The 26,404-nt window shown below is 41.1% G+C and overlaps 1 protein-coding gene across 8 annotated transcripts in view; it reads right to left on the bottom strand.

Moving 5' to 3' along the window:
• The window catches only part of bcas3 (BCAS3 microtubule associated cell migration factor), an 877,760-nt gene that overhangs the window by 496,948 nt on the left and 354,408 nt on the right, over positions 1 to 26,404 (bottom strand). The window contains exon 24 of one of the 8 annotated variants that reach the window (XM_078166848.1): positions 7,492 to 7,633. The exons of the other annotated variants lie outside the window; for them this stretch is intronic. Within the exon in view, the coding sequence (XP_078022974.1) occupies positions 7,566 to 7,633 (68 nt within the window). The 3' untranslated portion in view covers positions 7,492 to 7,565. Of the gene's footprint in view, positions 1 to 7,491; positions 7,634 to 26,404 lie in introns of those variants that run through there. 8 annotated transcript variants of the gene reach the window in all.

Below are 26,404 nucleotides of genomic sequence, written 5' to 3'. Positions count from 1 at the left end.
AATCATTGCATGCATGTACAGTTTTGCAGCTTGATGTGACAGGTTCCTTCTAATAAAATGAAAGCAATTAAGTTTTGGCCTAACCTTGTTACAGATGTACTTAACCTGACTATCAAACTTTACATCATATGCGGGCCTATTACGCATGGAGAAGCACATGGATACAGTTTTTTTAACATTAAGAGTTAGATGGGATAACTCGAGCCATTCAGAGATGTTCAATAAATACTACTAATGTAAAGAGTCATTTCTAATTACATAGGAAGTAATTAAATAAATAAGCAAGCATACCACATCATAGAAAGTGCAGGGAATATTTAAGTTCTCATCTTGTTTTATTTCAGACCTTTATAAACACATGGCTCAGACTTACAAAACACTGCTGAGTCAAACAAGTTCTGTAGCTTTACAAAAAGAACATGCTACAACTTCTGTGAAAATGAATAAATAAAATATATATTATGTCATGAAGGTTATGGAGAGAGATCCGTTTTTGCGCACCTGCTGGTTAAGCGCTTTTTGAAAGGAGTCAGACGACAGAGACCTGTCACGCGCTCTTTGACCCCACAGTGGGATTTACTCCTGGTCTTACGCGCTCTGGGAGAACCTCCCTTCGAGCCTCTATTACAAATCTCTCTCAAACAACTGTCATTAAAGACAGCACTTCTCTTAGCCCTGACTTTGGCTAAGAGAGTGAGTGATTTATGTGCACTTTCAGTCTCCCCGTCTTGTCTCGTTATCAGAGATGAGCTACTCTGAGGCCGAATCCCACATTCATAACCAGCTCTTTTAGATCGAGAGTTATTTCACTGGAAGGTTTCTTCCCTCCTCCCCACAGGAGGAGAAGAAACATCACACCGGCTCTGCCCAGTGCGCGCTCTGTCTCATTATGTGACGCGCACAGCAAGCCTCAAACAGACACAACAGCCGTTTGTACATTACAGAAAGCATTCAGAAGGAAAACCCCTCTTGCAACGAAAATGCGGGGATTATGAAATCATGCAAGCCCCGCATATTTTGCGCGTTTTGCGTGGAAATCGGCAAATTTTGTGGCGAAAGTGTGGTGTCTTTGAAGAAATGCGGGCCCCGCATGAATATGCGGACTTTGGCTGATTTTGCGTTGAATTATGCGATCACATAATCGCATTTTTCTGGAGGGACTGTCATGTTATGACTCATGTTATGAGTAATAAGATTGTATGTTTTTGTTACTCTCTCTGGCCTGTTTGTTTTCAGGTTTTCACTCTTTGTAGTGACTCGTGTAGGTCTATCAATCAGCTGTTCATATTTAAATTTTTCCATAATTGATTTTAGTTTCGTTTTGCCACTTTTATCCATCCAATTAATGTTAACGTCCCCAAACAGCATACATTCACAACAGTTGTCAACAGACAAAACAAACAGAAAGTTCTTCAGTTCTTTGTAGAAATTTACATCATCAGATGGGGGATTATAAAGCACAACTATACTAAATTTCATGTTTTTGAATTACATTCAATCCTAGGCACTCCAAATGATTGATTGATTGATTGATAGATTGATTGATTGATTGTTAGAGCCTGCTGATGTATAACTACTGCCCCTAGCAGCTGAAGCAAAGTGCTGTGGAATATACAGAATATACAGTATAAAAAAATATATATACAACTATACATTAAATATTAATACATATAAAAAAATGCTAACAAAAATATTAAGGAAAAAAAAACATATATATATATATATATATATATATATATATATATATATATATATATATATACATATACATATATATATATATATATATATATATATATATATATATATATACAGTACAAGCCAAAAGTTTGGACACACCTTCTCATTCAATGTGTTTTCTTTATTTTCATGACTATTTACATTGTAGATTCTCACTGAAGGCATCAAAACTATGAATGAACACGTGGAGTTAAGTACTTAACAAAAAAAGGTGAAATAACTGAAAACATGTTTTATATTCTAGTTTCTTCAAAATAGCCACCCTTTGCTCTGATTACTGCTTTGCACACTCTTGGCATTCTCTCGATGAGCTTCAAGAGGTAGTCACCTGAAATGGTTTTCCAACAGTCTTGAAGGAGTTCCCAGAGATGTTTAGCACTTGTTGGCCCCTTTGCCTTCACTCTGCGGTCCAGCTCACCCCAAACCATCTCGATTGGGTTCAGGTCCGGTGACTGTGGAGGCCAGGTCATCTGCCGCAGCACTCACTCCATCACTCTCCTTCTTGGTCAAATAGCCCTTACACAGCCTGGAGGTGTGTTTGGGGTCATTGTCCTGTTGAAAAATAAATGATCGTCCAACTAAACGCAAACCGGATGGGATGGCATGTCGCTGCAGGATGCTGTGGTAGCCATGCTGGTTCAGTGTGCCTTCAATTTTGAATAAATCCCCAACAGTGTCACCAGCAAAACACCCCCACACCATCACACCTCCTCCTCCATGCTTCACAGTGGGAACCAGGCATGTGGAATCCATCCGTTCACCTTTTCTGCGTCTCACAAAGACATGGCGGTTGGAACCAAAGATCTCAAATTTGGACTCATCAGACCAAAGCACAGATTTCCACTGGTCTAATGTCCATTCCTTGTGTTTCTTGGCCCAAACAAATCTCTTCTGCTTGTTGCCTCTCCTTAGCAGTGGTTTCCTAGCAGCTATTTGACCATGAAGGCCTGATTGGCGCAGTCTCCTCTTAACAGTTGTTCTAGAGATGGGTCTGCTGCTAGAACTCTGTGTGGCATTCATCTGGTCTCTGATCTGAGCTGCTGTTAACTTGAGATTTCTGAGGCTGGTGACTCGGATGAACTTATCCTCAGAAGCAGAGGTGACACTTGGTCTTCCTTTCCTGGGTCGGTCCTCATGTGTGCCAGTTTCGTTGTAGCGCTTGATGGTTTTTGCGACTCCACTTGGGGACACATTTAAAGTTTTTGCAATTTTCCAGACTGACTGACCTTCATTTCTTAAAGTAATGATGGCCACTCGTTTTTCTTTAGTTAGCTGATTGGTTCTTGCCATAATATGAATTTTAACAGTTGTCCAATAGGGCTGTCGGCTGTGTATTAACCTGACTTCTGCACAACACAACTGATGGTCCCAACCCCATTGATAAAGCAAGAAATTCCACTAATTAACCCTGATAAGGCACACCTGTGAAGTGGAAACCATTTCAGGTGACTACCTCTTGAAGCTCATGGAGAGAATGCCAAGAGTGTGCAAAGCAGTAATCAGAGCAAAGGGTGGCTATTTTGAAGAAACTAGAATATAAAACATGTTTTCAGTTATTTCACCTTTTTTTGTTAAGTACATAACTCCACATGTGTTCATTCATAGTTTTGATGCCTTCAGTGAGAATCTACAATGTAAATAGTCATGAAAATAAAGAAAACGCATTGAATGAGAAGGTGTGTCCAAACTTTTGGCCTGTACTGTATATATATATATATATATATATATATATATATATATATATATATATATATATACATATATAAAGTCTTATTTTATCACCTTTGGTCCTAGACAGAAACTAAAATCCAAATCTGGCACATGTGTAATAACCTGTAATGACAGCACTTCTTTGCATAGAGTTGATAGTATTAAATATCTTGGTGTTAGGCTTGATCCTGAACTCTCATTCAAATACATATTGATCACATCATACATAAAGTCAACTTTTGAATCAATGTTTAACATTGGTCTCAAAATTGCTTTACTCCCAGTGTTCGTAAGAAACTTGCCTCACAATTTATACTTCCCATTATTGATACGGGTACTCCGGCTTCCTCTCACAGTCCAAAGGGAACTGCCCATTGGTCTGACAGCCCATTGGTCCGACATCCCATTGTTCCGACCATATTAAACCCATTGTTCCGAAGTCCCGTTGTTCCAAAATCATCATGATGCCCTGTGGTTAAGGTCTGGTAAGGTTTAGGCACAAAAACCACTTGGTTAGTGTTCGGAAAAGATCATGGTGTGGGTTAAAATGAAAAAGAAAGTAGCAAACACATAAGCTGTGAGCCTGCTTCGCCTCAAGCCTTTCCCAGCTGACCCAGAGCCGGTCGCGGCGCACCATCAAGGCAGAAATACGCCCGCCGGGAGCCGTTCAGCACTGCGGAGAGCTCCCCACACAACCCGGACCCCAGAGTTAATAACAGGAGGTTATGGTGTTTCACTCTCTTCTCTCTATGGCACTTGTATCTCGACCAGTAGCCTACTTTTGTTGCGTTTGCTGATCCTCTATGGTACACAAATACAGTATAACCTAGTATAATCACATATCGGAACAACGGGACATCGGACAAATGGGATGTCGGACCAATGGGCTGTCGGAACAATGACATGGACCCCAGTCCAAAGACACGCAAGTTGGGGACAAGTTAATTGGTGACTCTAAATTGGCTGTAGGTGTGAATGGTTGTCTGTCTCTTTGTGCTAGCATTGCAATAGTCTGCCGATCTGTCCAGGGTGTATCCTGCCTCTTGTCCAGTGTCAGCTGGGATAGGTTCCAGCCACTCCCCGACCCTCAAGAGGATAAGCGGTTACGAAAATGAATGGATGGATGGATGGATGGATGTTGTCTGTCAAAATGGACTAAAATCTGACCTTGTTCCACTTAACACAGCATATAATAGACTCTACAGATTTATACTTGGATGTTCTTTTCTCACTCATCATTGTACAATGTATGATGCGCTTAAATGGCCATCTCTAAATGTAAAAATAATAATAAATTTAATTTATAAAGCACTTGTCATTTATGAAAAATCTCAAAGTGCTACAGCACACAGTAAAAAGGTAGATCATTAAAACATAAAAACAAATTCAAAGAGTCCTAGGCCAAGTCAAAAGCCTCTTTAAAAAGTAAAGTCTTTAAGCCTCTCTTAAAGGCATCAACTGTCTGTGGGGCTCTGAGGTAGCCGGGTAGGGAGTTCCAGAGATGAGGGGCAGCAGAACAAAAGGCACAGTCTCCCATAGTGCGGAGCTTGGTTCTAGGGAGGTGGAAAAGGTATTGGTTTTGGGAGCGTAGATTACAGGTTGAAGCTTGCTGGGTGAGTAATTCATTGAGATAATCCAGGGCATTTCCATGGATACACTGATGGGTGATGAGAGCAAGTCTGTAGTTGATTCTGGCAGAGATGGGGAGCCAGTGAAGGGTGCGGAGTATGGGTGTGATGTGTTCATGTTTTCTGACTTTCTTCAGGATCCTAGCAGCACTGTTCTGAATAAGTTGTCATTTTTGCAGACTTTTGCCAGGAATTCCAATTAGAAGGGCGTTGCAGTAATCCAGCCTGGAGGAGACAAAGGCATGGACTAGTTTCCCTGCATCGGAAAGGATGAGAGAGGGACGGAGTTTAGCGATATTCTTGATGTGAAAAAAGCAGGATTTACACAGATATTTAATGTGGTTTTCAAATGTTAGGTGAGGGTCCAGTCTCACGCCAAGGTTGGTAACTGTAGATGAAAGGGGGATGTCCTGACCGGAGAAGGTGATGGTGGTTATAGAAGATGACTAGACCTGATGAGGGGTGCCAATAAGTATGGCTTCGGATTTGGAACAGTTGAGTTGGAGGAAGTTATGACCATCCATGCCTTTATCTCCTCCAGGCAGTTGGTGAGTGTGGACAGAGGTGAAGATGAAGATGGTAGAGCAGCTGAAGGGGTTGGGTCAGTCCTGAGATACAGCTGAGTGTCAATGGCATAGGAGTGGAAAGAAATCCCGCACTGTCTGATGACACGGCCAAGGGGGAGCATGTATATAATGAATAGAAGTGGGCCAAGGACAGATCCTTGAGGGACACCGCACATAAGAAGACATATTCACTGGCTTCAACTCATATTCAAATGCATTTATTTCAATTATCCTTCTTATTTACAACAATATTTGGTACCTTTTACTTCTAATCAGCAAGTCAGACATGCTGCTTAACTCCATTTCTCTGTCCCTCGTGTTAAAAAGTCAGTTGGCAAAAGAGCGTTCATGTTTAAAGCCCCTGCAGATTGGAATAATTTACCTGCCCAAATAAGATCCATTTCATCATTAAATTTGTTTAAGCATGCCTTGTCTTCTTACTTTGAGATGGTATGCTCCTGTTATAATTGATGCTGTCAGTGTTGTATACTGTATATACTGTGTATGCTGATGTTTATACCTGATATAATCTCGTGATCCACTCATATTCTAGTGCTTATATGACTTGCTGCACTGTGGTTGCATTAGTTTATTGATGTATGGTATGTTATTTGTTTTTGTTTGTCCTTGTGGTGTTGTGTTTTTTTTCTTGTTTGTTTGTTGTTGTTTTTTTGTTTAGCTTGTCTGTTGTCTGTCTGGAAGCCACTATTTTGATAATTGTCCTTGTATTTTGCCACTCCTAAGTTTTGATATATGTTGGGACCCCCTCCAAAACAAGATGATACATCTCAAGGGATTTATCCTAATAAAATAAATTATGATATATGTCTAGGATGCTCTGGGTTAGCATGTATGACAGCGTGTTCCAATTCCTACTAATATCCAGGAGCTTCACACAGCCATTGAATGGGAGTGGGCCAACATTTCTCAGGCCACAATCAACAACCTGATCAACTCTATGTGAAGGAGATGTGTCTCACTGCATGAGGCAAATGGTGTCACATCAGATACTGACTGATTCTTTGGGGTATCTGTGACCAAAAGGTGAATTTTTATAGCGCTAGAAATGTAAAATCCTGGTCCGCTCACGGACCTAAAAAAAGTTGTTCATGCTTTTATTTATTTGCTACTTGATTACTGCAATGCACTTTACTCAGGTATTAGTCAGAGCTCCATCCATCGTCTCCAGTTGGTCCAAAATGCTGCTGCCCGGCTCATTACTGGGACAAAGAGGCAAGAGCACATCACCCCTGAGCTTGCCTCCCTACAGTGGCTCCCTGTTAATTCTCGAATTGATTTTAAAATTTTATTGCTCACTTTTAAGGCCTTAAATGGTCTAGCTCCAACATATATTACAGGCTTACTGACACAGTATGTGCCCTCTCGTCCATTGAGATCTGCGGAGGGAGCCCTGCTGGTTACTCCTAGGTCACAGTTTATGACAAAGGGAGATCGTGCTTTTGCTGCTAGAGCCCCCATACTCTGGAATTCTCTGCCTATTGAACTACGGCACACTAAGTCCCTTGCCTTTTTTAAATCTTGTCTTGAAACCTTTCTCTATGTAAAAGCATTTGTGAATGTTTGACTGCTTTTATTTTATACTGTTTTAATTTGTTTTTTGTATTTATTCATTTTAACTGTTTTCTGCTTCTTGTTTGTCAGTCTTTTATTCACTTGCCATGTCTGCTTTTACCTTATTTGGTTTTATCTCTTCTTGTTAAGCACTTTGTAACATTGTTAAGTGCTATATAAATATAGATTGTTATTATTATTATTATTATTATTATTATTATTATTTGTATTATAAATGTCATTTTTCAAGATAAAACTACACATTTTAGAGTTACCTTTCATTGTGACCATCCCAAGGCACACCTGTGTAGTAATGATGATGGGTTTGAAGCCTATGACTCTGCACCAGTCAGAACTGAAGAAGCCTCTTGGTTGAGGGTTGAAACGTCTTCAAGGAACTCAAGCAAGTCCAGTTGCCTACGATATAGCACTTAGGATTAAAAACACAGACATATGTACAAGAACACTAATGCTGCCAGAGAAAAAAATAGTGGGTCAAAGGCAATCATATACTATGTTGGGATTCACAGTACCACAGATGATTTGTCATCTGTTAAAATCTAAACTGGACATGTGAAGGCTTTTCCTCTCTGCATGCTCTTTGTTCTTCAAACAAAGACAGCTATTTGACACTAATTTCTACGGAATTTTACAGTGACATGTGACTCTGTGATGTCACAGACATCTGTTGAAGGTCTGCTCACTTCAGACAGTCTTCTCTCTTACTCTGGAACTGCCAAGCTGCCCACACCTTTTCCTGGCTGGGCCTGGACCATCCCAGATGCTCAGACCCTTGCTCTTGTCCTGAACCATCAAAGGTGAGCAAATTGATCACAGACTCTCTAAACCTGAACTAGAGAAGTTAGATTTGTAAGCACAAGGTTTGCAACTAGCTTTCTAGCAACAAGGAGAACCAAGTGAGTTAGTACCCAACATCTTACTCTGTAAAGACCTCGAGCGACCAGCTTCCTCAGAATTCCACCTTTGGAACAAAGGACACACCAAAGACTGCATCTGGAACCACAGCTCTTTCCAGCCTTCTTCTGCCGGCTAACAAAGCAGCAGAACACCAAGTGACTCTTTCTTCCATCCACTCAAGGATCGGTAACGTAACAACTGGGCATAGCTTTGTCACAGCTTTACGGGCTAAGCAAGACTGTTTAACTTGTTGCATGTGATTTAATGCTGTCATTGAGTTATTGTTGTGATTGTTTGCAGTTAGGTCATTGATTGGTTGGCTTCGCCAAAGCTAAGTGTTTAGTTTGCTAATACTGTTCACAAACAGATTCTTGCACACAACTAAACAATCTCTGCACTAATGCAGACTGTTTGCAACACAAATCACATTGACAAAGACTCATTAACAAATAGGCTTTCAACAGAGCTACACCCAAACAGGCATCTCAAAGCTCCCGCTTCTTTTCCTTTGTCTTTGTCCTGACCACACGGTCAGACAAACACCTCCCCCGATCTGAAGCCAGCTTTGATTCGGCCATCTTTAGTTCTCTGTTGTCAGCCATTTTGTTTTGTAGGCCAAATGGCTCTTTGATCACCATACCTGCCTTTGTGTTTCTCTCTCTCTCGCACACACACACACACACACACACACACACATACACACACACACACCAAGCTTGTACATAGTTAGTTAGAATTTGTGTGTTTTGGTTTTGCTTTGCTCACTTTATGAATAAATATAATTTTTTGGAATCATACCTGCTGTCTGTTTAATGTTGCACAAGAGTGAATAGTAAGCAGTAGTAATAATTCACTGAATAGAATAGTCAACCTCTGCTGCGTCAAGAACTCCAAAATCCTTCAGGCATTACTGGTAATTTTGGTTATTGTCATTAATTTAATTATTAATCAAAACTCCAAATTAATAGTTTAGCGTATTTTATGAGAATGATATCTTTAACTGGCTATCATTTTCCCTTTACGGGAATGGTGCCCCACGAGGTGATTTAATGTTAATTAAGTCACATTATTTAACATAATTATTAATTATTGCTCTCCACTAATGTCATTAAAACACCAAGTGACAGAAGCAGAACACTCGTCCAATGAATCTATGACAGGGATGACTGCTTAGGCCAAAACACACCAGCGGCGTCATATGGCGGCGGCGTCATTGACGCGCGTCAAGTGCCGCCCCCAACACACACAAAACGCGTCACGTTATGGGGCGTCAACTGGATTTCTGTTGCACACTCCAGTCCGCTAGGTGGCGGTACTGGTTGCCAACCGCCAATTAGAACAAAAGACGAGGAAGAAGACGGGAAGAAGAAAACACACAACGCAGGACGACCACGACAACTAGACAACGACGGTACGTTGCTTATTGTAGTTGTCTTTATGTTATTAATAACTTAAAAAACTAAATTAATAATCTGAGAATTGAGATTATGTTTTGAAAGCAGCAGATCAACCAACGTAGTTGGTAGGCTAACGTTAGCATATCAGTTCAGCTGATATGCTAACATAACGGCTAACGTTCACAGCTGTTGTTTTCTGGCTACATAACGTTAGCCTGATAAACCTGTTAAACTGCAGGCTCCTCAACAAACAGCATAAAATTTGCTCTGCCTGACTTTATAAGGATCAAACTTGGCAGAGATAATGTTCACATATTGTGCTATTCTTTGGTTTAGATTTAGAGCTGCAACTGCAAATATGGACAGAAAAAGGGTTGCTGCCCTTCTGCTGCTGCGCCGCAGGCTGCAGGCCAGAAAAAGGGTTTGGGTGCACCCCATCAATGAACGGAGGCAAGAGCAGGGGGCATACCACAATCTGGTCCAGGAGCTCCGGGCATCTACTGAGAGGCACCGCAAATATTTTAGGATGAGTGCAGATGAGATGGACTACGTTCTCTCCATGACTGGACCCGACATCACAAAGATGGACACAAATTTCAGAAGTCCCATCGTGCCAAAACAAAAGCTTGCGGTCACATTAAGGTAAGACTTTAAAACAATGAATTAAAGAAATATTGTGCCCAGGTCTCCCTCGAAAAAACATTAGTTTTTATTGGAACTACATTCTTTAAAAGAAATAGTCATTATGAAAGCTGTTTGTATTTAATCTACTGGTGAGACTAAAAAAAACAACAAATGCTATGTGAGCATGCCCTTGAATATTAGTTGGGATCCTTTAATACCAGGTACATACACCAGCATGTTTAAAGTTGTGTACTTAAGTGAAACTCAACAAATAATATGAATGATTTATTGAAACAATTCAAACAGAAGTTACTTTCACAAACAACAAATAAGTAAAGTGAATTCTTGGAACAGTTTAAACCTTATATGCAACACAACACTATATGTAAAAACAGATTGAAACAAATTTTCATACATATACAGTAATTCTCAGTTAAGACACATTTTCACACACACACACATTGAGTTGTAAAAGAGCTTAAAACAATCTTAAAACACATCAAAATAATCTTGAAAAACATTCACTGGAACAATAGAGATAAAATGATTAAAAAATGTGTAAAGCTGCTGAACATTGAACATTAAAGTTAAACATTGTAAACAGGCAGCATTAAGGTTGTATGTGGGACCCACTTTGTGGCTCACAAGTGTTCATAATGTAGATCCTGCTCTGCAGTTGGCCCTCCTATAGACCCATGATAGGGTTGGATGTAGTTGGAGGCAAATGGTGGGTGCCTAGCTTCCCACTGCTCTGGCATGACAGACCTTGATCTGTCATATGGCTGGGGTGTGACAGGGGGATATGTGATGGGTCTACCATCTTCTTGTGAGGTTTCCAGGTCCTCCAGAATCTGTAGGAACCGCACTTTTGCTCTCGCTTCATTCCTAGGGTTGAGTCTCTCCATCTGAGGAGCCAAACTTGCTAAAAAATAGCTCGCACTCATTTTTTGGTGCTGCCTCCTTGGGTGGACTTGTAATAAATTCCATCAACTTTTCGTTTAGTACTGTGTTGGGGCTTCTGCTTCTGTCTCTGCTGCTGGATGCCCTGGCTCATGGTGGAATTCTCTCAGGGAGAGGCGGAGCTTCATCCTCCTGCTGCTGCTGTGTCTCCTCCTCCTCATCTGGGTCATGCCCTGACTCAGAGGCCTCCAAATTGCCCGTGGTGCTAGATTTAAAAAGTCAAGTCATTTTTTTTATATAGCGCCAAATCACAACAGAATTAATCTCATGACACTTTTCATATGGAGCAGGTCAAGACCACACTCTTAAATTTTTTAAAGCAATTGTAACTGTAAATTACTCTAAAAAGTAAAAGTGAAATAATGATTTTTGTTACTGGCTTTATAATGGTAATGCAATCAATACTGAAAATGACTTTTCTCAGAGGACTAACCTTCTGTTTGGCATGTGTGGCAACAGAAAAGCCATGAGGGAGGCATACTTCCAGTCACGCTGGCTTGTTGCCCCAGACCCACTGGGAAGAACTTGCCTTCTGCGCCACTTCACAAATGTGTCTCTCAGAGACTTCCACCTGGCCTTGCAATCTGACACTGTGATATAAGTAAATTATCAAACACATGTTTACAGAATTGTATTTCTGCTCTTTTACAGGTATACAGCAACAGGAGATTCCATGTCCAGCCTCGCTTTCAACTACCGCTTAGGAGAGAGCACTGTTGCAAATGCCGTCAAGGACACCTGTGACGCCATCAATCGCAGGATGATTGAGACCTACATGCCACAGCCAACCGAGGATGACTGGAGAGGAATAGCAGAGAGGTTCTTTGAAAAGTGGAACTTTCCTAATTGCATCGGAGCGATTGATGGTAAACACATCTCCATAGAGGCACCCCCCCACTCTGGCAGCCTGTATTTTAACTATAAGAAGAGCTTTTCTGTTGTCCTGATGGCCCTGGTGGATGCAGACTATCGGTTCAGGGTGGTCCACATTGGGGACTATGGTAGGTCAAGTGATGGGGGAGTCTTTGCTGGATCGGTGCTGGGCAGAGGTCTGAAGGCTGGAACCCTCAATGTGCCTGAAGATGTCGTCATCCCTGGGGCTGAACATCTGGGTAACCAGATGCCATTTACAGTGATTGGAGATGCTGTGTTCCCTCTGAAAACCCATCTGATGAGGCCCTATCCTGGACGTGACATCTTCCAGGAAAGGCGCATTTTCAACTACAGACTCTCGCGGGCGAGAAATGTTGTGGAAATGCGTTTGGGATCTTGGCATCCAGGTGGGCAGGCAGCATATGCGGTGAGGGACAAGCTGTGCCAGTATTTCAACTCGCCACAAGGAAGTGTCCCATGGCAGGACCGTATGGTGTAGTCCGTGGTGGAAAGTAACTAAGTACATTTACTCTGTACCATAAGTTCAATTTTGAGGACTTGTTCTGTGCTTGAGTGTTTCTGTTTTTGATTGTATATTATACTTCCACACTACATTTCAGATGTAAATATTGTATTTCTACTCCACTACTTTTCAGATGAAGATTAGACACAATGGATAACCTCTGTTTACAATGTTCAGTTTTAATGTTCAGTGTTCAGCAACTTTGCACAATTTATATGACTGTATTCCAGAAAATGTTTTTCAAAATTATTTTGGTGTATTTTTAGCTTGTTTTAAGCTCCTTTACAACTAAATGTAATTTATTGCGTCACCTGGTGGATGTGAATTACTGTGTGAAAATGTGTCTTGATGTGAGAATTACTGTATATATGTATGAAAATGTATCTTAATCTGCTTTTACATATACTACTGCATATGCATTCAAATTTTACAAGAAGTCACTTATTTGTTGTTTGTTAAAGTAACTTCTGTTGAATTGTTTCAGAGATAGATAGATTGACAGATACTGTATTGTCATTGCATAATAAAATACAATGAAACTTTGTTGTCCACCCCACTTAGCAGCATACAAAATATGTGTATAAAACATAGAATAAATAGTCACATACAGTACTATACATTGATATTTATTGCACATGTATTGGCAGCAGACAGTTATATTGCACTTGGGGACAGGGTATTTCTTTTGGAGAACGGGGGTTATGGGTTCAGCAGCTTGTCCACAGCTCTGGGGAAAAGCTGTATCTCAGCCTGTTGGTCCATGTGTGCATAGTTCTGATGATATATAATAACAATAATATAACGCTTTTAAAATACAACACATTGTTAAAGATGAAACCAGTGGTTTCCAACCTTTTTGTCTTTTGACATCTTACAAAAAGCAGTGTGTAGTCGGGGTCACATTTCAGATGTCTATGAGTTGTAAACAGCTCCACCAAATAGTGATTTTTCCCTCTAAACTTCTCACATGGTTTCAGTTCAATAAATGTTCAAATGATCCAATATTTCAGCAAAGATTAGAGAAAAAGTCCAAAAACTGAAAACAGATTAATGTATCAGGTTTAATTTAATAATCTAATGATGTCATATGTAATACTATATAAGTCAGTGGGACAAAATGAGTACTTAAGCACAGTTATCTGCTAATACTGTACTTTTACAAGTAGTATTTTTCATGCAGGATTTTTACTTGTAATGAGTATTTTTACATTGTTGAGTTGATTTCTCACCTGAAGAGCCGATCTCCAAAGATATAGCTCGCCAGGCAATATCTTTTTTGCCATTATCTTTATAATGACTTGATTTTGGGTCGTATATATTCCCGGATTTTTCTCTACCTCAACAATCAATCTCTCCTCATCCATTGCTACTTTTAACCAAATCAAATTAACAACCGATAACAACGACAAACGATAGATGGCGCCAAAGTTCTTCTTCTTCTCTGCTGTTCAACAGCGCTGCTACTACAGGAGCTGGGAGTACAAAATAGCACTTTTTCAAGGGCAGCGATGCTGGAAAAATAGGACAATAGCGTGAAGTGCCGCGCCGCGGCGCGTCGAGACACCGCCGGTGTGGGTTTGTAAACAGAAAATAATGGGGGCGTCTGTTTTGATGGCATCGTACGCCGCCGGTGTGTTTTGGCCTCTACTGTTCTGGAGGCCTGCTCACCTTATTAAGTTTAGATTTTTTATGTGAAACTGGTAATCACAGCAAACATACACATACATACAGATATATACACATCCTGAAACATAAAGTCAGTGAAGGTAAGTGAGCTTTGATAATGTGGGGTGGATGTGGCTAATGGCTGATAGCTGCTGATCCCACCCTGAGTATTTTACAGGATACTGATAGACTGACACACTATAGTGAAGTCCCAAGGGCAAACATATATTATACAAATACATGTCTGTACACATGCACGCAACCAGACACACATACACATGTCAAGGTTCAACTGAGTGTGCCAAAACTGTGTTTTGGTTGAAAGTACTCAGTTTACATTTAAAATAATTCCTAAAACTGTTTTTCACTGTTTTCCTTGAGAATGAAAATGATGCAGAATCCTATATCGGTCATACATGTCAACCAGTATATTGGTCCCAACACACACACTCACACACAGAGTAAAGGTCCAGCAGCTCTCTAAAGTGCCTTTAGTCTGTTGTGATAAGCCAGCTCCATCTCGTCCTGCCTGCTCTGCTCTGCCGCCAGTTAACACACTATCACTGATTCACCGCCACAGATAAATCACACTCGCATGCAGATAGAGACAAACAGCGAGACGTGGCGACAAAGACAGGGACATAAGTACACACACACTGAAGATGACAACAACAAAAACAACAAAATGGCTGATGCTACGGATGGGGGTTTTGTTTTTATTTCCTGTTTTGGAGCAGGGTGGCTTTCTTTGCAGAGTCAAAACACATCTACAGTAGTGTGGATGGGGACTGGGATATTCATCAGTGCATACACGCACAAATACATATCCATCCACACACACACACACACACACACACTCCCCACACACACATGCATGCACGCACGCATGCACACACACACACACAGGTAAGACTAAATAGTGTTTCATTCAGGCTTGCAGTGTTATCTCTCTTTCAGGTCTGTCTCCTTTTCTTTCTTTCTTGATATGACCTCCTGGGCCACAAAATGCCACTGTGTAGTCTAGCTAGGACTGAAGCCGCCTCTACACACACAAACAAACACACACATACACACATACACACACACACACAGATAGAGGTACACATTGATCCTGTATACCGCAGCTGGTAGAAGTGAGACAACAGTGTTAGGCTCCTCTGTCCCCTTCATAGAGACAGATATGCTGATTCAAGAATCCATGACAGGAAGCACTGTAAAAAAAAATACAGTTTGTGCGTGTGTGTGCGTGTGTGTGCGTGTGTGTGTGTTCCATGCAGATGGCATCCCATCACCTCAGTGAAGGCAGAGATATGCAGAGTGTATGGGCTGAGATAAGATGGGAGCAGACACTGGGGAGACTGACTGACTGTAAGTGAGTCACTGGAGGGAAAACGGCAGCTTTATAGCCTCACTGGGCCTGAGGACTCTGAAGGAAACACTTTTGTTCTAACAGAAGTGGCTGAAAGACATGAGTCAGCCACAGGCTTTGACAGTATGCCACAACATGTACATGTTACATACAGGGTATCTACATGTCAGTGTAAACTCAAACTATTTTATGAGCAGTGTGTGTTTATAGTTGTATGAACACATTCTCACTCTGACCTCATCACATATCAACGTTTGGTCATGGACTTTTCACATCGACATGATGTGCAAGGTAGCCTGGATGCTGATGTTCAACTTCAACCTGTTACATGCACTGTCTGATTTCAAAATACACTCCCTTTTTCACAGGAAATGTTCAGTTTGCATACAGTCTCTTTCAAAATAAACTTATTACGTCAGTGCAACACCAAAAATAGACGTTTTTTTCCTTCAACAACAAATGCACGTGGTTACATTTAGATGACACACCAGCCTCCCGGGTGAAGGTCGGTGATTGATGAACCCAACAACCGCCCTTTCCACCCACCCTCCTAAGACTTTTCACCCCCTTAACTTACGTCCAGCCGCATTTCCCCCTGACGCTATAAGGTGCCATTACATACTGCACTGAGAGTGCCTGGCCACGTAACATGCAGATGCGAGAAGATGGCTTTTTTCATCAGTGTCTGATGCGGAAGTCACTGCCCAGCGCTGGTATTCAACTACCTTGGAATAAGACGGAGTTGGTTGTGTAGAATACTGTAGATTAATGAAAGCACATTTTTCACATGTAAAGCACCTTTCACTTGTTTATCACAGGTTGACCACCACTTTACCTAAAAAAGTGAAACTAACATGATTTACCCACGTCTGTTTTTCAGAAGTTGCACATTTGAAATATAACAAGTCAGATGTGCAAATGTTTTTCGAAAGTTTCACATGCAAGTCATATGAAGTGGCATACTGGCACATTTGTTTTTGATTATGTGTGTAAAGTTTAATTTCTTGTCTTCTTTTAATTTCACATGTAATATGTAACAAATTCACATTCACACAATTCACAGTATTCCTGTTTTTTAGACATTTTAAATGTGATGAAAACACATCACACAAGTACATATGTTTTTTAGACATTTTGCACATACTATAATATTTCACATGAGAAAATACAATATATCAGACAAAACTCTAATGACATGACATGTTCATATCATCATGATATAATTCCACTTCAAGTTGACATACAATAATACTGTGTTTTAATTGTCTGCACCTTCAATAAAAAAGTTGCTGTAGACCCTCACACTTATATTGGTAAGTTGTGCCACACAGGCATGTTCCTCAGAGGATGAGACAAAAGTGATGTGAGTGTATGATAAGAAGTGGCGCCACTGCAGTGGCAGGACACAACACTAAACACTCCTCACACACAAACACACACATACACTGATAAGCATCACCTCCAACCCTCTGCCTGGTTCCTCTTCTCCAGCCCCTCTCTGCTCTGAACCAGTTAGTGAATAAACTGAAAGCACTGAGGACACTAGCAGGAGACAGAGGAAGCACAGATATGATTTTTAACAGGCAGAAGGATACAAATAGAGATGGAGGAGAAAGAAAGCGAAGCTCAGAAGATTAGACACAGAGGTGTACTTTGACAGGTGAAGGCAGAAGCAAACATTTATAGACTCCATCCCACTGGTCTACCTTTACGTTGGTATTATTAGTGAATCTTAAATGCACATTTAAATAATACATTTTTATTAGTTGTATTTATTTATTTATTTATTTATTTACTGATTACACCGAAACACTACAAAAAGTCTGTAATTATTATTCAAGGGGCACACTCTAAGCTCATACAATAGCTTCTGAAACAAAAATTAGTGTATTGAAAACAAAACTCTCATCAAAACCCACAATGAAACAAAGGAATGACTATTTACTATTACAAAAACAAAGACCAAATGTTTTAAATCAATTCTGCAATAAATATGCCATCAATCACACTGCGAAAAAGCTTTCATGATGTAAGTGGATGAATGCTGGTCCAAACTGGTCCATGCTCAGTAAAAAAGAGAAACTGTGGTCAACAAATAATGGTTAAACCATATCTATGTTTATCTGTTTATTACAGTTGTGTGGGTGCAAAGCACCTCTTGCTATGTGCCGACAGGCAGAGAAAGATGGAGCAGAAAACAATCCTATCAGATATGTGAAACTATTTGTGACACACCTTCTTGTGACACAAGCTGTAAATATTTCTTGACACCAGAGTGAAAAAGCCAGGGGTGGCTACTTGTCAGTGTAAGGGCAGATCAGCTGAGTGAAGTCTCAGTCAGACACATCAGATAATTCTACAGACACCACAGTCACTCCTCTATCTCTTTTATCAAACAATAGGCAACAGGATATATTGTCATGCAAGCCCTTCAAATAAGTCCTTCGCCCAGTCAATATTACACCCACACACCTATCGACACACCCACCCACCCACACACACACACCCACCCACACACACACACACACACACACTTACCTGGCCCATGTAACAGCATTATACTTTGACGGTGAAAGACATATTTTAAAGGGGAATCCTGTCTTCCGTGTGTGATTGGATTATCGTAACATCATAACCAGATTAAAGAAGACATGTAGAGGGACATCAAAATCACTAAATCAATCCTGTTCAGTGGCTGATAGACTTTACGGGCCTATTCAAAAACTCACAGTATATTAAATAACAGAATAAAGGCACAGTGCACATAACAATCGGACAGAAAACAACAGGGATGCAGCACAACATTCACAACTCTGCATGGTGGGATGTAGCAAAGCTAGTGAATGGCCAGTGTTTAAGACTGACTATAATCCACTTGAATGTGAATGTCCTGGTGTCAGACAACAGCAAAGGAAATCTCTTTACTATTATACTCACTGTCCTTTGAACTACAGCAGAGTGTCACCTGAGTACATGTAGTAGTAGTTAAATTAAGTAATATGTGCAGTGTCTGAGTAGCTAAATTATAATTGTAGATTTTTGTTTTCCTAAACAGACAGACCTAAACAGACTTTTCTAAGGCCTAGTCCACACGGACCCATGTACTTCTGAAACTGTATATTATTCTATGCGATTTGGCTGTTGGGCCACAGCAACCACAGTTTTGGGCCCCCGAAACTGCGTTTCTTTGAAACCGGAGTCCAGGGTGAAGTTTTTGGAAGACTCCGGTGCCAGCAGTTGCGTGTAGATAGGATAACCACAGTATTTTATTACCTGTCTCCACTGTTTGACGTCAGAGCGACGGTAAATAGCTCTTTTCTAAAAGTTTACTAACTACTAAAATCCCACATCCTGTGTTAAATATAATGTATCTTAACTATATTTACAATGAAGCTTGATTCTGCACTCTGCACTTAGCCCTTATGTGAATGTTTACCGTTGCTATGGTAACAAGTGACAGCTGAATTTAGCGTTAGTTAGCTTAGCTCAATCGTCCGACAAACAATAACCCATAAAATTATAATTCAATATATTTTAACAAAATCAACAACAGCTACCAACAGTTACAGTCCTTAAAACCTTAGCTAATGTGTTGTCACAGGTTAGATTGTCAAAATTAAAGTAATAATAGCTTAAATCCCTGAGGAACTACGCTAGCATTTGTGACGGCTGCATCCACTCGTATGCAGTTACCTTACGTTACAGTTCCCTCAAACAATATCACAAAGGACAATACAAACTATATAAACAAATTATCTATTAAGGGTACACAACTAAAATCTGAAGGTGCTTAAGTGACATTTACCCACCTGAAATAATAAATGAAAACAAACAGTGATTTTACTCTAGGTGTAACTGCCAACTTAAGAACGCAGCGCAAACCAACCATTTATATACCCAGATTTGCTCGCGTGCCTTTACTCAAATCAGTTATGCTTTAAATTGAATGGGGGGATCTGTATGGTATCTGTAAAGATACAAAATCACATAAAATAAAAACTAATGTCAGAACTGAGTGGGCATATTAGAGCTTAGATTCTCTGCCCGAGCCCGAGCCCGGCCCGACCCGGCCCGCGGGCCCAAGCCGGGTCGGGCTGGGAGCCCCCCTCCCTCTGACGGGCCGAGGCCGGGCCTGGTCAGATATGACTTTTTTTTTTTTTTTTTTTTTTTTTTTTTTAAAGCTATGATTTGATAATGTTATAGGCTATGTATTGTAGCGACCCTGCAGTAAATGTTCTGTTATAATGTCAATGTTCTGTGAGTTAATGGCATGTTTGGGATTGAATGAGGTGCGGGGTACGAGTGTGACGGGGATGAGGAGGGCTGTGTGAGTGCGCGTGCTGGTGTGTGTATGAGCGAGCTGGAGGAGAGAGCAGGAGTGCACAGATGGAGTTACAGCTAAGTTGTTGTTTGTTGGTTGTTTTGGCGTGGTTACGGCCAACAGTAACCTGTACTGTTCAGTAATAAACGGTGGTTTAATTGCAGAATAACTGCGTCATCCTTTCCACACGTCCGTCTACAGTATTATAAAAAATAAAATTAAACCACACTTTGTATGACACATAGCCTAAAGTTACAACAAACTTAGGGCCGAATTCACAAAGAATGAACTGCGGCCGCTGATAGCACCTTGAATTGCACTTCATTTGCACCCGCTGGTAGCCTATATCATTAGCGCAATATCCTTTGTGAATAGGACGTTAAGACGGAGCAAACTGCGGGTGCAAATGAAGTGCAATTCAAACTGCGGCCGCTGATAGCACCTTGAATTGCACTTCATTTGCACCCGCAGTTTGCTCCGTCTAAACGTCCTATTCACAAAGGATATTGCGCTAATGATATAGGCTACCAGCACAAACACGCCCACAAAGTTTGGCAGCTGAGTGCAGTTTGCCCCTGATTTCCCCCTGATTGCAATAAGCCACACATGGCAAAGTATAAATGCTGGCTTTGCACCAAGAACACCGTGGCAGAACAATGGCAGACTTTGTCTGGCAAAGTACTGAATACTGTATACCCTCATGTAGTGATGTCTGCTGGTGAGTCAGTCTAACAGTGTCGGATGGATTGAGGTTGTGGATTTGACCAAGTTTGACCACTTTATCACTATTCCCTCTCACTTGTAGCGGTTTTTTCGTTATCTTTTGAATTTAATATGAATTATGGAACCGTTTTTGTTCACGTTTGTTTCCCCCATTTCGTAAAATAAATGATTGAAAGTTGCTTTTGAAGTGCGTGACAGAAGTGCGTTTTGAGAACGACCGCAGACTGTCACCTGTTCAATGCATCAATATCTTCGGATGCCATTAAAGTAATAATGATTATAATAATAATGTCAAAATATTATTTACAGACCGATTTAACAGACGGTCACTGCTGCCACGATCACTGGAAAGTCTGGGCGAGAGGCTTCCACAGAGGAGCGCCCAGTTTGCACCAGCTTTCTAAAGACGTTATTTACTTCATTCAAACTGCGTGTGGCTAATAGCGCTGGTGTTAGTGAATTAGACGTTGTTTATCAATGAGGCTCATTTGCATAGAAATCTGCTTGGCAGCACAGTTAGTGGAGCATTTCACCCTCTGCACGTGCTTTGTGAATTAGACGGTATGTGTTTGCTCCATTTTTACCAGTTTAGCGGTCGCAAAAGCCACGCAATCCTTTTGTGAATTCGGCCCTCAGTTACAATGTTGCAACATTGTGCGCGCACAGCCCTTCACCACCTGGATCCTAAAATAAACACCTGTTTTATTACATAATCATCCTTCTGTGTTGCGCCATTCATTAAGATCCTATGTTTCTGTCATTCAAATAACAACACTTGTGGTTTAATACTCTTAATTATAACAGCCAACTTATTGAAAAATGTCGGGTTTAAATCGGGCTCGGGCCCATAATTACAGTTAATTGGACGGGCCGGGCTGGTCCCGGACATAACGTGCACGGGCTCGGGCCGGGTTGGGCTGGATTTTTTGGGCCTGATCTAAGCTCTAGGGCAGATACACATAAATACCCTATATGTCACACTAACTTTATTTGTGAGTGTGCTATCTGCTCTCTTTGGATGGTATAGCCAGCTGCTTGACCTAACGACCAACGAAGGAGGCTGCTCCTGTTGCTGGCTACCCCAACTACACTACCACGAAAGCAGCGACGGGCCTGCCAACAGAGGTTACATGGCAACTTGCGCAAGACTAGCTGATGGCTAGTGGTGGTGCTAGTTCTCGACCACGTGAGAAATTATGCTATTTAAGTGGAGTAAATTACATCTTTTCAAGTCAATTTTGCATGCCGCGGCTTCAGGACACTTAGAATTAGATTAGGATCTTAGGATTAGAACGGACGAGCTGTTCTGATGTTTTTGAAATGCATTAGCGGAGTTTTATTACATTTTCAAAATGTGGGTTCCATGCACTTCAAGTGTATCTGTTATTCCAGCTAGCTGTTATCCTCCGATACCCCGAACGAGTTTTGTGGATTAAAAAACTACACTGGACTTCTTGTCGGCATGAGGGTCGGTAAGTACTGTCTGTATTTTCATTCTAAAGTGGCCATTTCCTTTAACTCTTCCACTGTAACATAAGTCCTTGCTTGCAATGAGGGAAGGTTCTAATATTTGATGCATAAAATATAAAATAAACACAAGAAATGTGTGCTCTAGATAAAGGATCAGCACTCAGTGAATAACCTCCTAAGCCCTATAATATGATAAGCTATTATGGCAAGGTTTAACTATGCAGACCTATGAGCGGTGATAACTAACATGTCTTTGGGGTCATCAGGTGGGAACCTCCTTTCACCAGTGTTTCGTCTAGTTGGTCCCACGACACATCAAGGAGGCTAGACAGTTATCTCTGGCGTCCCAGAGACACTCCCCTAATGCCAACTCTGACTGCTCCCCGCACCGACCCAACAACCTCCTTTACCTTACATTACACATGGCTTTCTCAGCCCAAACAGCACTGCCACCTTCAACAAACCCAGGCTCTGTTTATGCGAGCTCCAGGTAGTGACAGTGCCGATACTACCTTTCCTAGCACATTCACCATATCCCATTTCACATGCTACATATCATAACTCCAATATAAGCTAAGGTTAAAGGAGATATAGAAGATAAAGTCACAGGCTTTCTCAGTGCAAACAGCATTGCCACCTTCAACAAACCCAGGCTCCATTTATGCAGGTTCCAGGTAGTGACTGTGCCGATACTACCTTTCCTAGCACATTCACCATACCCTATTTCAAACGCTACATATCATAACTCCAATATAACCTAAAGTTAAGGGTGATAGAAAGGATTAACTAAGATAGAAAATATTAACTCACAGAATCAGCAAACACACTCACCTTGTAGCATGGTCTCAAACAAAAGGGATTCAAATAGGCCACTCCCACACTTACATACAGTAACCTTCCTCTTCCTGGATTTTCTCCTGAGAGCACTGATTGGTGGATCTCTCCACCTGATCTCAAGGAGTTATGTACCCTGCCTAGTAGGTCCCCCTGCTGGCCCCCAACTGACATTATTCCTCCTCATCCAAATCCACTGACTAGATCTAGCTGCTTCATCTGACATTTCCTTAACTGTCTTCCTCAAACTCTGTCCCTGCACTCCGAGTTCCCCCAGGAGCAAGACGGCTGATCTTGCTATGAATCCCGTACACCCCACTTCCACTGGACAAATCCTAGTTTTCCATCCTCGCTGCTCAGCTTCTGCTCCTAAGTCTCCACACCTAAGCTTTTTTCTTTCATAGGCTTCTTCCACTGAGTCTTTCCAAGGAACTGTCAGCTCAATGAAATAAACTATCCGTTGACTCACTGACCACAACACTATGTCAGGCCTCTGATTGGTACAAACTATTTCCTGGGGAACAACAAGCTTTCCCCCTAAATCTACTTGCATTTCCCAGTCACAAGTACCTTATAGGCGGCCACACCCTTGCCTCCTTACTGACTTATCACTTCTGTATTTCTCCCCCTCATGGACAAACTGAATTGCTAAACTCCTATCCTTAAAACCTTCTGAATTTGCCTGTCTTCATTTTCCTTTGTTGCCTGCGAATAAACTTTTCAACACCTGCTTATGTCGCCATGTATACCGGCCTTGTGACAAGCTAACTTTACAGCATGACAAAATAAAATTGCGGTACCTGAACACAATGGGCATGATGGGTCCCCATTTACCCACAGTTTTAGGTTCTGGGGGTTGGTAACACATCATATGTAGCCCCTATAAGGAATCTAATATGATTCTCCTCCATATTTCACAGGTCCCTCCAACTTAGCTTCCTCTTCTCTACACTTTCCCAATTCAACCACTGTCCCTGCTTAGCCTGGGCCACTATCTTTGCACCCCTTAATATTTCCTTCTGTCTACGTATCCCTCAACCAGCTTTCTTTTATCTTTGGGACCTGCTTTATTCCATACCGGTTTGCCTGAGCCAAGCCCCAGGCCTACACGGCCAAACTGAACATTACCTACAATCTCTGCATGCCTAAGAGCTGTCTCTGCCTCCTGAACTGCGGATCTTGGCTTCCATTTCCTCCCCTTGGTTGGATTTGGAACCACATTCCTAACTACCACGTCCTCTCTGTCCTGACCTTGGTACATTTAAATTCCTCTGTTAAACTAGATACTGGCAGCATAAGTATCCCTTTTCCATACAATGCAACACTACTTAGACACCTAGAAGTACCCAACCACTTCCTAATATAGGAGCTAACCGACCTTTCAATTCTCTCTACAAGGCATATTGGAATTTCATAAATTGACAGTGGCCACATTAACCTAGGATATAGCCCAAACTGCAAACACTACAACTTCAACTTTCCTGGAAGTTCTGATTTATCTATTCTATCCAATCCTTCAGCCACATCTTTACTAAATTTCACCAACTGTTCCTCATCATTCAACTCCACATTGTACCACCTACCCAAGCTCTTTACTGACTTTTCCCTAATTGTTGGGATTTCCTCATCATCTATGACAAACTTCCTATCACTTAACTTCCCTCCTGTATTCCTTCCCTGTACTGAGATGCTTCTAGACTTACTAGGCTTGATCTTCATGCTGGCCCACTTGAGGTTCTTATTTACCTTCTCTGGTAGCCTCTTTGTACATGGCATTGTTGTGGTCACCAGTGTCATGTCATCCATGTAAGCCCTAACTGGTGAAAGATGCACCCCGTTCTGCCGTCTCTCCCCACCTACTACCCACTTGGAAGCCCTGATGATTACTTACATTGCCATAGTGAATGCTAATGGAGAAATTGTACACCCTGCCATAATACCTATTTCTAGCCTCTGCCAACCTAATATCCTGAAAATATGCTTTCACTAAGTACAAATGAAATCATGCTCCAATAAATTCACTTTTAGTCACATTAGTAAGAAAAAAAACAGACAATTTGGCTTTCTATTTCATTGCCTCATGAAACATTATTATAACACTGACACTTTAAGTTTCACTTGATGTGTTTGAGAGAAGTCAATACAGGGAGAGTAAATGTCAAGTAGTAAAAGAATGGCAGAGACTGATACCTGCTACTAGTGTCTGGCACCTGGCAAATATCTGAATGCCTTTGTTCTGGTATTGAAAAATTATCACATGATCATAAACATTATTCATCTATTTAACTTCATGTAAAAATTCATAGTGTTGGGTATGAATGTAAGTATACCATAACATGACTCAAACATGGACCACAAAGACAGCACAACAACAGAGTCTGATGATCTCAACTGATGTGATTTATGAGATACACCAGCTTTACCTAGAGACTGCAGTAAAATAGGTGGAGCAGAATGAATTCAATCTAAATGAAACAGGAGGGAGAATGATGAAATAGAAGACCCAAAGTTAAATCACAGTATAGGGCTGCACAATTATGACCAAAATGATAATCACGATTTTTTTGATCAGTACTGAAATCACAATTATTCAATATGATTATTGATTGTTTTGAGGGAGAAAATACTTTTGTTGCACTTTCACATTTAAATAAACAAAGCACTGCTTTCACTTCCATGCTGTGCTACTTGCCTGCTAATGTACATATTTTTGCATCAAAATAAGACTGGTTCCTATTTAAAACTTTTACTCAAAATTAAATCAAAAGAGCACCGTTTGGGGAGCGCTAGAGAGCAAATAATGGAGTAAGACGTCTTTTGCAGAGCTCCTGCCCAGCTTTTCCCTCTTTTTAAAAAAATGAAACAGCGCTGTTCTACAAACAAGTAAATAAATTCTACAAGTGTTCCTTAAGAAGCTGCAGTGTGGTTTTTACACGGTAATGGCAGCTAATCTCAGGAAATACAAGTACAACAGACCGTCCAACACCAGGCCCACCGCCCCCTCGGCGCAGAATTCAAGTGCTGACCAGGAACATGCACCCAACCCTCCTCGTACGGACTCAGAAGAAATGGGTACAGAAGATCTGAAGTCTCAGATCCTTTTGAGTTTAAAAGAGGACATCTCTGCTGTCATAAGTGCCGAATTGAAAAACTCCCTTGCTGAGGATTTCAACTATCTAAAGAACAAGCTCCAGGCAGTCAGAACAGAGTTAGCAAACAACGCGGCGCTAGCTCAATATGAGCTCGACCAAATGAAGGCTGCTATAAAAGACATGGAGGGCAGCATATCGACATGGTCGGATTAAGTGGTCAAGCTGCAAACTACTGTAACCACCTTGACAAAAGAGCTGAAGGAGCTGAAAGACAAATGTGAGGATATGGAGGGGGGGATGCGCAGATGTAATATCCATATAATGGAAGCTGCAGAGGAGCCCGGGTCAAGTTCTACAGAGTTGGTGTCTAAACTACTGTCTGAGGTGCTTCAAATGCAAAAGGACATTCTCGCGGATCG

The sequence above is a fragment of the Epinephelus lanceolatus genome, chromosome 4 (assembly GCF_041903045.1).
Source record: "Epinephelus lanceolatus isolate andai-2023 chromosome 4, ASM4190304v1, whole genome shotgun sequence".
Classification (NCBI taxonomy): domain Eukaryota; kingdom Metazoa; phylum Chordata; class Actinopteri; order Perciformes; family Serranidae; genus Epinephelus; species Epinephelus lanceolatus.
The sequence above is the reverse complement of the archived record's forward strand: the minus strand, read 5'-3'. Positions and strand labels throughout refer to the sequence as shown.